We start from the raw sequence: 13,059 nt of genomic DNA, 5'->3' as shown, positions 1-13,059 counted from the left end.
ATGGGCCTAACGCTGTCCAGCAGTACTTCTGTGGTGCTCTCTCCCTCCTGAATATCCCCTGCTCTGAGGACCATGTCGCTATTGATTTTGGTGTGATTTTTGTGGTAGTCTTACGTGTCTTCTGGTCCATTTCCATCATCACCTCCTATATCTGCATCTTCTCTGCTGTGCTGTGGATACCAGCTCAGCAGAGAAGAGAATTATAGTATCATTATTATTACTACGATTATTATTCACAGAGGGTTGGACCCAGGTTTTCTCCACTTTCTTGCCCCGCCTCGTGGTGGTAACTCTCTTTGTCACGATTTCTTTCTGTGCTTAAGTGAAGCTGTCCTCCGATTCCCCCTCAATACTGGACCTGCTGGTATTCTGTGATGTGGTGAACTCTGCCCTGAATCCCCTCATCTACAACTTGAGGAAGAGGCATGAAAGCCTCCCTGGGGAAGATTCTGGGTGGGAAATGTCTTCCATCTTGGGGATGTGATGTCAACATCCCTTCCCCGCTGGACTTACTGTGGACCAAGTGAATGACCCCAGCACTCGTCAGTGACTAAATCTTTGCACCTAAACGTGTGTCACTCTTTGGTGACACTTGTTTAGAACAATCTCCTCATTTTCGTAGACAGAATAGGTCAGACTAGGTATATCTTCTGTCTTATGAGCTGAAACCTGCTAGACTGTTGGGTAGGGACCGTCTATATAACAATAATAATAATAATGTTAGCATTTCTTAAGCTCTTGCTATGTGCCAAGCACTGTTCTAAGCACTGGAGTAGATACAAGGTAATCAGGTTGTCCCACATGGGGCTCACAGTCTTCATTCTCATTTTACAGATGAGGGAACTGAGGCCCAGAAAAGTGAAGTGACTTGCCCAAAGTCACACAGCTGACAAGTGGCAGAGCCACGATTAGAATTCACGACCTCTGACTCCCAAGCCCGTGCTCTTTCCACTAAGCCGCGCTGCTTCCCTGTTGTCTACATGTTGCCGACTTGTACTTCCCAAGCGCTTAGTACAGTGCTCTGCACACAGTAAGTGCTCAATGAATACAATGGAATGAATGAATGAATAGCACCAGCCTTCCTGGAAAATGGCACTTAAGTCATAGTATTGTCATTTGGAATTGATTTTCCCGGGAGAATAGTGTCCTCAGTGGGGAGTTAGTCCCTGAGCTGCATCATGGCCTAGTGGACAGAGTTCGGTAAGCACATAGTACAGTGCTCTTCACACAGTAAGCACTCAATAAATACGATTGAATGAGTCTGGAGGACCTGGGTTCTTACCCTAGATCTATCACTTGTCTGCTCTGTGACCTTAGCCAAGTCTCTTTGTCTTAATTATCTCATCTGTAAAATGGAGATTAAATCCTCTCCCTCCAACTTAAACTGTGATCCCTATGTGGTACCGGGACTATGTCCAACCTGATTATCTTGTATCTAGAACAATCTTGTCTTTAGAACAATCTTAAGCAGCGTGGCTCAGTGGAAAGAGCACGGGCTTTGGAGGCAGAGGTCATGGGTTCAAATCCCAGCTCTGATAATTGTCAGCTGTGTGACTTTGGGCAAGTCACTTAACGTGTCTGGGCCTCAGTTACCTCATCTGTAAAATGGGGATTAAGACTGTGAGCCCCCCGTGGGACAACCTGATCACTTTGTAACCTCCCCAGCGCTCAGAACAGTGCTTTGCACATAGTAAGTGCTTAATAAATGCCATCATTATTATTATCCTCCCTTCGTTTCCTTCTGCTGGATCCTCAACCTTTCAATATACATGAATTTACTAACCACCACAATAGTCATCAAAAATGCCACCATAACAGTTAGTAGTTTAAATATAAAATACTGCTCTAATATATTCTGAGTGAAATATTTGAATGATATGTTGTTTCTCAGCATCATAACTCTCCAAGATGTCATCTTTGTATTCCTCATGTGCTGGTCCAGTGGCTACATCATCATCATCATCATCAATCGTATTTATTGAGCGCTTACTATGTGCAGAGCACTGTACTAAGCGTTTGGGAAGTACAAATTGGCAACATATAGAGACAGTCCCTACCCAACAGTGGGCCTCACAGTCTAAAAGGGGGAGACAGAGAACAAAACCAAACATACTAACAAAATAAAATAAATAGAATAGATATGTACAAATAAAATAAATAAATAAATAGAGTAATAAATATGTACAAACATATATGCATATATACAGGTGCTGTGGGAAGGGAAGGAGGTAAGATGGGGGGGATGGAGAGGGGAACGAGGGGGAGAGGAAGGAAGGGGCTCAGTCTGGGAAGGCCTCCTGGAGGAGGTGAGCTCTCAGCACGGCCTTGAAGGGAGGAAGAGAGATAGCTTGGCGGATGGGCAGAGGGAGGGCATTCCAGGCCCGGGGGATGACGTGGGCCGGGGGTCGATGGCAGGACAGGCGAGAGCGAGGTACGGTGAGGAGTTTAGCGGTGGAGGAGCGGAGGGTGCGGGGTGGGCTGTAGAAGGAGAGAAGGGAGGTGAGGTAGGAGGGAGCGAGGTGATGGACAGCCTTGAAGCCCAGGGTGAGAAGTTTCTGCCTGGTGCACAGATTGATTGGTAGCCACTGGAGATTTTTGAGGAGGGGAGTAATATGCTCAGAGCGTTTCTGGACAAAGATAATCCGGGCAGCAGGATGAAGTATGGATTGAAGTGGAGAGAGACACGAGGATGGGAGATCAGAGAGAAGGCTGATGCAGTAGTCCAGACGGAATAGGATGAGAGCTTGAACGAGCAGGGTAGCGGTTGGGATGGAGAGGAAAGGGCGGATCTTGGCAATGTTGCGGAGCTGAGACCGGCAGGTTCTGGTGACGGCTTGGATGTGAGGGGTGAACGAGAGAGAGGAGTCGAGGATGACACCAAGATTGCGGGCTTGTGAGACGGGAAGGATGGTAGTGCCGTCAACAGAGATGGGAAAGTCAGGGAGAGGACAAGGTTTGGGAGGGAAGACAAGGAGCTCAGTCTTCGACATGTTGAGCTTTAGGTGGCGGGCGGACATCCAGATGGAGATGTCCTGAAGGCAGGAGGAGATGCGAGCCCGGAGGGAGGGGGAGAGAGCAGGGGCAGAGATGTAGATCTGGGTGTCATCAGCGTAGAGATGATAGTTGAAGCCGTGGGAGCGAATGAGGTCACCAAGGGAGTGAGTGCATATTGAGAACAGAAGGGGACCAAGCACTGAACCTTGGGGAATCCCCACAGTAAGGGGATGGGAGGTGGAGGAGGAGCCTGCAAAAGAGACTGAGAATGAACGACCGGAGAGATAAGAGGAGAACCAGGAGAGGACGGAGTCTGTGAACCCAATGTTGATTAGCGTGTTGAGGAGAAGGGGGTGGTCCACAGTGTCGAAGGCAGCTGAGAGGTCGAGGAGGATTAGGACAGAGTAGGAGCCGTTGGATTTGGCAAGCAGGAGGTCATTGGTGACCTTTGAGAGGGCGGTTTCCGTGGAATGTAAGGGACGGAAGCCAGACTGGAGGGGGTCGAGGAGAGAGTTGTTGTTGAGGAATTCTAGGCAGCGCGTGTAGACAACTCGTTCAAGGAGTTTGGAAAGGAATGGTAGGAGGGATATGGGGCGATAACTAGAAGGTGAGGTGGGGTCAAGAGAGGTTTTTTTTAGGATGGGAGGGACATAGTCATGTTTGAAGGCAGAGGGGAAGGAACCAGTGGAGAGTGAGCGGTTGAAGATGGAAGTAAAGGAGGGGAGAAGGGAAGGAGCAAGAGATTTCATGAGATGAGAGGGAATGGGGTCAGAAGCACAGGTGGCCGGAGTAGCACTTGAGAGGAGGGAGGAGAGCTCCTCTGAGGATACTGCTGGGAAGGATGGGAGAGTAGCAGAGAGTGTTGAGAGCCGGGGGGTTGGAGAAGGAGGGAGGAGTGACTTTGGGGAGGTCGGACCTGATGGATTTAATTTTATTAATGAAGTAGGAGGCTAGATCGTTGGGGGTGAGGGAAGGAGGATGGGGAGGAACCGGAGGCCTGAGAAGGGAGTTGAATGTACGGAAGAGCTGACGGGGATGATGGGCATGGGTGTCAATAAGGGAGAAGAAATAGTTTTGTCTGGCAGAGGAGATGGCTGAGTTAAGGCAGGAAAGGATAAACTTGAAGTGAACGAGGTTGTTATGGTGTTTAGACTTTCGCCAGCAGCATTTGGCAGCTCGAGCATAAGAGCGAAGGAGGCGTACAGTGGCAGTAATCCAGGGCTGTGGGTGGAGGAATTGCCCTCAGACATATCCGAATATATCACTGATGCAGAGTCCCAAACAACAAGTCTGGATATTCAGGATTTGTCAAGGTCTGGGAGGTTGGCTGATAAGACTAGGTCATGAGTGGCAATGCATTTCCTAGGAGGCCTCATGGCTCAATGGCATGTGAATGGGTGTCACATGTCCCGAGTTCTAATCCCAGCTCAGCCACTGGCCGGCTGTGTGACCTGGCATTAGTGTCTTACCCTTTCTGAGATCTTACTTCCTCTTACACTCAGAGCCCTTGTGGGACAGGAAACATGCCCGTTTGGATTGTAATTTCATCTTTGTGCTGTAAGCTCATTGTGGTCACGGATTGTATCTACCAACTCCATTGTATTGTACTCTTCAAAGCGCTTAGTACAGTGTAATGCACACAGTAAACACTCAACAAATACCATCAATAGATTGAATTACTTATCATCATGTGGCACAGACTTTGACACAGAGATTGTTAACAGCGAATAATAATAACAGTGTCTGAAGAGAGATAGAGACATTCGCTGATGGAACTCCATTCATTCAATTGTATTTATTGAGTGCTTACTGTGTGCAGGGCACTGGACTAAGCACGTGGGAATTACAAGTCGGCAACAGATAGAGACGGTCCCTATCCAAAAACGGGCTCATGGTCTAGAAGGGGGACACAGACACCAAAACAAAACATGTAGACAGGTGTCAAAACTGTCAGAATAAATAGAATTATAGCTATATGCACATCATTAAAAAATAGAGTAGTGAATATGTACAAGTAAAATGAATAGATTAATAAATCTATGCAAATATATACAAGTGCAGTGGGGAGGGGAAGGAGGTAGAGCAAAGGGAGGGAGATGGGGAGGAAGAGAGGGAAAAGGGGGCACAGTCTGGGAAGGCCTCCTGGAGGAGGTGAGCTCTTAGTAGGGCTTTGAAGGTAGGAAGAGAGCTAGTTTGGAGGATGTGTGGAGGGAGGGCATTCCAGGCCAGGGGAAGGACGTTTGTCTGGGGTCGACAGAGGGACAGGTGAGAACAAGGCACAGTGAGGAGGGTAGCGGCAGCAGAGGAGCGGAGGGTACAGGCTGGGATGTAGAAGGTGAGAAGGGAGGTGAAGTGGTAGGGGGCGAGGTGATGGAGAGCCTTGAAGCCGAGAGTGAGGAGTTTTTGCATGATTCATAGGTTGACGGGCAACCACTGGAGATTTTTGAGGAGGGGAGTGATGTGCCCAGAGCGTTTCTGTACAGAGAAAATCCAGGCAGCAGAGTGAAGTACAGACTGAACTGGGGAGAAACAGGAGGATGGGAGATCAGAGAGAAGGCTGATGCAGTAATCCAGTTGGGATAGGATGAGAGATTGAACCAGCAAGGGAGCGGTTTGGAACTCTAGTTTCCAGAACCTAGGTTAGTAAATCATCACAACAGGAGGAGCCATTTTCATCTTATTCTTCCTCAAACCAGGAATTTCTCCTTCCCACCACCCCATTCGCAAAACCTCAGTCCCCTGCCCCACCCCACGCAGCCTGGGGGAGGATCAGAGGATGGATTCAGAGGACTCTCTTGCTCTCTGGGGCTTTGAAATCAGAAGGTGTCAGAAAATGAAATCTATCAATTGACTGACTGAATGAGAAGCTGATTGTCGAAGATGGTGTACGAGATGAAGCTGAAACCACCCACAGTTGATGTAGATTGTCAGTAACATTAGAAACTGGAGGGATGTTGGGATGCAGATGCTGTTGTTTCCATGAGAACCCTGGGGTGCAGCACCATTGCTGCAGCTTTAGGGACTAGGCCTTTATCTCTGCAGGACCTCAGGGACCTCACAGGCAGAGGATTTTGGCATGGGCCGGGACACGAGGTTCCACCTGAGTTGATCCTCCAGTAGTTCCCTATGGAGCGGTGGCTGCTTTATCTTTGGAGTTGGGGGACTCTCTGAAGAACATCTTCCTGCCCACAGGAGATAAGAGAGGGGCTGAGGGTCCTATGCTGTTCCTTCCTTCATAGCCAGCTGCACCCAAGAACTGGAGTGGAGAGAGGACCATCCCAAACTAGCAGAGGTCAGTGCCATACAGCCTTACGCTGCCCCAGTGAGTCTGACCCAGGGGAGTGTTGGAGTGGGAGGGAGAGACCGTGATGGGGATGCAACAGATGGAGCCATTCAGGGGAAGTGCTCACACATGGGGCCAGTGTCCGACCTTGGATCAGGGCTACATCCTCAGAAGGGCGGGTGGTCTTTCAGGAGGGTACATATTTAACAGTGCAGTGGCTGCAACCATCACTTATCTCCCCTACCTCATCCACCTCCATCCAGCTAGCATGCCTGGATGGTAGAAGTAAGGGGACCTGGGTTCTAATCCTGACTCTGCCATTCATTCATTCATTCAATCGCATTGATTGAGCACTTACTGTGTGCAGAGCACTGTACTAAGTGCTTGGAAAGTACAATTTGGCAACAGATAGGGACAATCCCTACCCAACAACCGGCTCGGGGACCTAGGTTCTAATCCTGGCTCTGCTCCTTGTCTGCTGTGTGACATCAGGCAAGTCACTTTGCTTCTCTGTGCCTTAGACACCACATGTGTAAAATGAGAATTAAGAGTGAGTCTAACATGGTATAAAGCCTTGAAAATAATTGTGAGTTATTTTTGTTTCATGTGAAACGATACATGGTGCCAGTGAAGGGTTTGGAGGAGAGGTGTTTGAACTCTTCTTTGTCTTTTCTTATGCTATCGTGTCCTCTCTGACCCATAGCGAATGAATGGACATATCTCTCCAAGAATGCCCCATTCTCCAACTGCAAATGTTCTGGTAGTTCTTCCATAGAGAGGCAGTGTGGTTCAGTGGAAAGAGCAGGGGCTTTGGAGTCAGAGGTCATGGGTTTGAATCCCGACTCCGTCTCATGTCTGCTGTGTGACCTGGGGCAAGTCACTTAACTTCTCTGAGCCTCAGTTACCTCATATGTAAAATGGGGTTAAAGCTGTGAGCCCCATGTGGGACAACTTGATCACCTTGTATCCCCCCAGAGCTTAGAACAGTGCTCCGCACATAGTAAGTGCTTAACAAATGCCATCATTATTATAGAGTTTTCTTGGTAAAAATACAAAAATGGTTTACCATTGCCTTCTTCCCTGCAGTAAACTTGAGTCTCCTCCTGGATGCTCTCTCATGACACTGCTGCCCAGCACAGGGGAGTTTTGAATTGCAGCAAATTGCCTTCCACCCGCTAGCCACTGCCCAAGCTGGGAATGGAACGGGTATGCCTCTACTTAACTGTCCGTCTGGTAGCCGAGACTGGTAGAGTACTGGAAACTCTCCAGGTACGATTCTGAGTTGGGGGAGTGATGCTATAGCAAGTAGTTAAATTAATAAATGAGTGGCTAAATAGGTGTGGGTTTGTGTGACTGTGTGTATTTACGTGTACGTAACCACAGTCAGTTTAAGTGAGTGTGTGTGTGTGTGTTTGTGTGTGTGTCTGAGTGGCTGGCTGGGGCCCTGCAGCACAGTGTCAGCATTATGCTGTGGTCACATCGGACAGAAGTGGATCTTGGATGTCAGAAAATGTTTCTGGTGGGAAATGAGAGGGAGGGAATGAGAGAGTGTGATTGGTTCTAGACCACCAGCACAATCATCAACTCCTCCATGCAGAAATGTCAGGTGAACACAATGGAGGTAAGAGATTCAGTCTCTTCCCTGCTGGACTTACCAGTATGCTGGGCAAGACTGATCCAAAATAATTTACAGCTAGGGTGAAATAAGCATGAAAATGTGAGTGCACGGCTTAATAACTTCTTCCATAGTAATGTGAATCTACATGTAGGGAAGACCTATGAGCAGTTGCGAATGTGTAAATACAGAGGTGGCATCTGTGCTGATTTGGCATGGGGAGCAGAAACATCAATCTGGGGAAATTTGGAGGGAGAGGGAGATTTGGGCAGAAGGAAAGATCTAAGCCATGTGTTGGAGAAGGGAATGTCCATGGAGAGGCACAGGGAGCAGATCTGTTTCCAAGGGCTGGAGGGGAGTTGATGAAGAGGGAAGGGAAACACGGAGGACAACACTGGTCAAAAGTTTTGAAGCCAGTGGCAAGGAGTTGATTGGAGTCAACCAGACTTCAGTCTGTTTCATTTTCCTCTGAGAACCACAGTCAGATTGGTTGTGTCGGCGGCTGTGTGTGTATCCAAGGTGGGGCAGGGGAGGCAGTGAACAAACCTTGGCCGGCAGAGGTCTGGAGGGGAGGAGGAGAAGGGAATCTTCTCCCATAATCTTCCAGGGAAAAATGTCTCTGGGCCCAGGGAGAGGCAAGGAGTAGTGGTAGTAGTAAGGGGAGCTGAGTTCTAATCCTGACTCTGCTATTAATTAATTAATTCATTCACTCGTATTAACTGAGCACTTACTATGTGCAGAGAACTGTACTGAATGCTTGGAAAGTACAATTCGGCAACAGATAGAGACAATCCCTACCTAACAACAAACTTGGGAAACTGGGTTCTAATCATGGCTCTGCCCCTTGACTGCTGGGTGACTTGGCCAAGGCATTTTGTTTCCCTGTGCCTCAAATACTGCATCTGTAAAATAGGAATTAAGACTGATCCCTAAGTGCTCAGTAAATACCATTGTTTGATTAACTGATGGGTACATACCCCTGCCCCCCCTCAGGATCACACCTGGAAAGGTGTGGCTTTCCCGTGGCTACCAATCAATCTGCACATCAGGCAGAAACTCCTCACCCTGGGCTTCAGGGCTCTCCATCACCTCGCCCACTCCTACCTCCCCTCCCTTCTCTCCTTCTACAGCCCACCCCGCACCCTCCGCTCCTCTACCACTAATCTCCTCACCGTACCTCGTTCTTGCCTGTCCCGCCATCGACCCCCGGCCCACGTCATCCCCCGGGCCTGGAATGTCCTCCCTCTGCCCATCAGCCAAGCTAGCTCTCTTCCTCCCTTCAAGGCCCTACTGAGAGCTCACCTCCTCCAGGATGCCTTCCCAGACTGAGCCCCTTCCTTCCTCTCCCCCTAGTCCCCCTCTCCATCCCCCCCACCTCACCTCCTTCCCTTCCCCACTGCACCTGTATATATGCATATATGTTTTTACGTATTTGTTACTTTATTTATTTTACTTGTACATATCTATTCTATTTATTTTCTTTTGTTAGTATGTTTGGTTTTTTTCTCTGTTTCCCCCTTTTAGACTGTGAGCCCAATGTTGGCTAGGGACTGTCTCTATATGTTGCCAACTTGTACTTCCCAAGCGCTTAGTACAGTGCTCTGCACACAGTAAGCGCTCAATAAATACGATTGATGATGATGATGATGATGATGAAAGTTTCCAGTACTCTTCCAGGCTCAGCCAAGGGAGGAAGAGTCAACCAGAGGGATTTCCATTCCATTCCTACCTTGGGCAGTGGTTAGCAGGTGGAAGACAATCTGCTGCATGTCAAAATGCACCTGTTCTGGGTAGCAGTGGCAGGGGAGAGAGTCGAGGGTGAAGACTCATGTTTACTGGGTGGAAGAAGGCAATGGTAAACCATTTCTCTGTTATTACCAAGAAAACTCTACGGATCCAGTACCAGAATGCTTGCAGATGGAGGTTGGGCATTCTGGGAGAGATACGTCCATGGAGTTGCTATGGGTCAGAGGCCAATCCACAGCATAAGTCAACACCTGCCAGAGCACTGCTCATATTAATCCTATTGAACACACAGGTGACAAATACAATAGATTGATTTAATAATAATGATTATGGTATTTGTTAAGCGCTCACTACGTGTGAAGCACTGTTCTAAGCGCTAGCAAACTCCAAAAGTAATTAGTGTTGATTACTTCATCGATGCTATCAATCCATCTTATTTATTAAGCATTTATGGTAAATGGAGTCTACCCACTAGACTGTTACCTCCTGGAGGGGAGGAAAATATCTGCCAACTCCGTTGGACTGAACTCTCCCAAGCACTTACTACAGTGCTATTCAGTAAATACCATTGAGCTATTGATTGATGTGTTCATACCCTGCCAGTCTCACCTCTGCAACATTGCCAAGATCCACCCTTTCCTCTCCATCCAAACCTCTACCCTGCTCATTCAAGCTCTCATCCTATCCCGTCTGGATTACTGTATCAGCCTCCTCTCCGATCTCCCATCCTCATGTCTCTCCCCACTTCAATCCATACATCATGCTGCTGCCCGGATTGTCTTTGTCCAGAAACGCTCTGGGCATGTTACACCCCTCCTCAAAAATCTCCAGTGGCTACCAATCAACATACGCAGCAGGCAAAAACTCCTCACATTCGGCTTCAAGGCTCTCCATCACCACGCCCCCTCCTACCTCACCTCCCTTCTCTCCTTCTCCAGCCCAGCCTGCACCCTCCGCTCCTCTGCCACTAATCTCCTCACTGTGCCTCGTTCTCGCCCGTCCCGCCGTCGACCCCCGGCCCACGTCATCCCCCTGGCCTGGAATGCCCTCCCTCCACACATCTGCCAAGCTAGCTCTCTTCCTCCCTTCAAGGCCTTACTGAGAGCTCACCTCCTCCAGGACGTCTTCCCAGACTGAGCCCCCTCCTTTCTCTCCCCCACCTCCCCCTCCCCTTTCCCCCGCCTTACCTCCTTCCCCTCCCCACAGCACCTGTATATATGTATACATGTTTGTACATATTTATTACTCTATTCATTTATTTTATTTGTACATGTTTATTCTATTTGTTTTATTTTGTTAATATATTTTGTTTGGTTCTTTGTCTTCTCCTTCTAGACTGTGAGCCCACTGTTGGGTAGGGACTGTCTCTATATGTTGCCAACTTGTACTTCCCAAGTGCTTAGTACAGTGCTCTGCACACAGTAAGCACTCAATAAATGCAATTGAATGAATGAATGAATGAATAACCCTGCACTTATCAATACTATTGAACTCTATAGGTGATCAATGAATATAACTGCCTTATTTATTAAAATGGGAATCAATCATATTTATTGATCACTTACAGTGTGTAGAGCACTGTACTAAGTGCTTGGGAGGGTACAATATGATATCATTTGTAAAAGTGTTACCTGCCCAGATTGAACTTACAGCCTGGAGCAAATGCCAATATTTCTAAATTGAAGTTCCCCTCTTCCTTTTCAGGGAGCCAACATCATCTCCAAGAAATGACCAACATCTCCACCGTGACTGAGTTCCTCCTCCTGGGGTTCTCTGACATCCTGGAGCTGCAGCTGCTCCATGCCATGCTGTTCCTCCTTTTCTACCTAGTAGCCCTTCTGGGGAATCTTCTAATTGTTGCTGTAACCACTCTCGATCAGCGTCTCCACACCCCCATGTACTTCTTTCTCAAGAACTTGTCCTTCATAGACCTCTGCTATATTTCTACCACGGTACCCAAATCCATTGTCATCTCTTTGACCGGTGACAGCTCCATCTCCTTTCTGGGTTGTGTCTCACAGCTCTTCCTAGTGGTCTTGTTTACCGGTTCAGAGATTTTTGTCCTCACCACAATGTCTTATGACCGCTATGCTGCCATTTGCTCCCCCCTGCTGTATGAGCTCATCATGAACAAAACAGCCTGTATGCGCATGGCAGCAGCTTCATGGCTCAGTGGGGGTCTGGTTGGAGTCTTTCTTTCAACTTCCACCTTCTCATTGACTTTTTGTGGGTCCAATATTGTTGAGCAGTTCTTCTGTGATGTCCCCCCTCTGCTGAAGATCTCCTGCTCTGAAGTCCACATTGCCATTGACGTGAGTGTAGCTGCTGGGTTACTCTTAGATGCCATCTGCTTCACCTACATCACCCTCTCCTACGTCTTCATCTTCTCGGCCGTGCTGAGGATGCCGTCCTCCGAGGACCGAGCCAAAGCCTTCTCTATCTGCCTGCCCCATCTCACTGCCATCATCATTTTTTTCTTTACCGGATTCTTTGCCTATCTTACACCACCTTCAGACTCGCCCTCGGGTCTGGATCTGCTGGTTTCTGTGTTCTACACTGTGGTGCCCCCCACTGTGAACCCCCTTATCTACAGCCTGAGGAACAGGGACCTGAAGTCTGCCCTGGGCAGGATCCTAAGGGGGACATTCCCCCAGCATCCATTCTGGAACAACATGTCTGTGTCAATGTACTAATAGTCCCCTACCCTCAATAAAAGGAGGAATTGCCATTAAGCATATCCATATATATTCCACTGAACGAGAGGCCCAGAAACAATTTGTCAAGGCCTGGGAAATTGGCTGATAAGAGCAGGTCATGAGTGGCATTGCATTCCCTAGGAAGCCTCATGGCTCAATGGCATGTGAATGGGTGTCACATGACCTGAGTTCTAATCCCAACTCGGCCACTGGCCTGCTGTGTGACCTGGAGTTTGTGTCTTACCATTCCAGGGCTTTCACTTCCTCTTACACTCTGAGCCCCTGTGGGACAGGAAACATGTCTGTTTGGTATATAATTTCATCCTTGGACTGTAAGCTCATTGTGGGCACGGACTGTATCTACCAACTCCATTGTATTGTACTTTTCAAAGCTCTTAGTACAATGTAATGCACACAGTAAGCACTCAACAAATACTATCGATCGATTGAATTATTTATCATCACGTGGCACAGACCTTGACACAGAAATTGCTAACACCGAATAATAAAAATGATAACAATAATGGTGTTTGAAAAGACACAGACACGTTCACTGATGGAACTCTATTCATTCTTTCATTCATTCTTTCAATCGGATTTATTGAGCAATTACTGTGTGCAGCGCACTGGACTAAGTGCTTGGGGAGTACAATTTGGCAACATATAGAGGCGGTCCCTACCCAACAACGGGCTCACAGTCTAGAAGGGGGAGACAAAGAACAAAA

General features: G+C 48.0%; 1 protein-coding gene across 1 annotated transcript; it reads left to right on the top strand.

Moving 5' to 3' along the window:
• The first annotated feature begins 7,394 nt into the window (after positions 1–7,394).
• On the top strand, positions 7,395–12,440 carry LOC119923296 (olfactory receptor 14A16-like). Its single transcript, XM_038742744.1, is given in 3 exon segments — positions 7,395–7,420; positions 11,347–12,277; positions 12,279–12,440. Coding segments are annotated over 3 exon segments (1,119 nt in total).
• The last annotated feature ends 619 nt before the right edge of the window (positions 12,441–13,059 follow it).

The sequence above is a fragment of the Tachyglossus aculeatus genome, unplaced genomic scaffold (assembly GCF_015852505.1).
Source record: "Tachyglossus aculeatus isolate mTacAcu1 unplaced genomic scaffold, mTacAcu1.pri scaffold_170_arrow_ctg1, whole genome shotgun sequence".
NCBI classification, from domain to species: Eukaryota; Metazoa; Chordata; class Mammalia; order Monotremata; family Tachyglossidae; genus Tachyglossus; species Tachyglossus aculeatus.
This window is presented reverse-complemented; position numbering and strand designations above follow the sequence as displayed.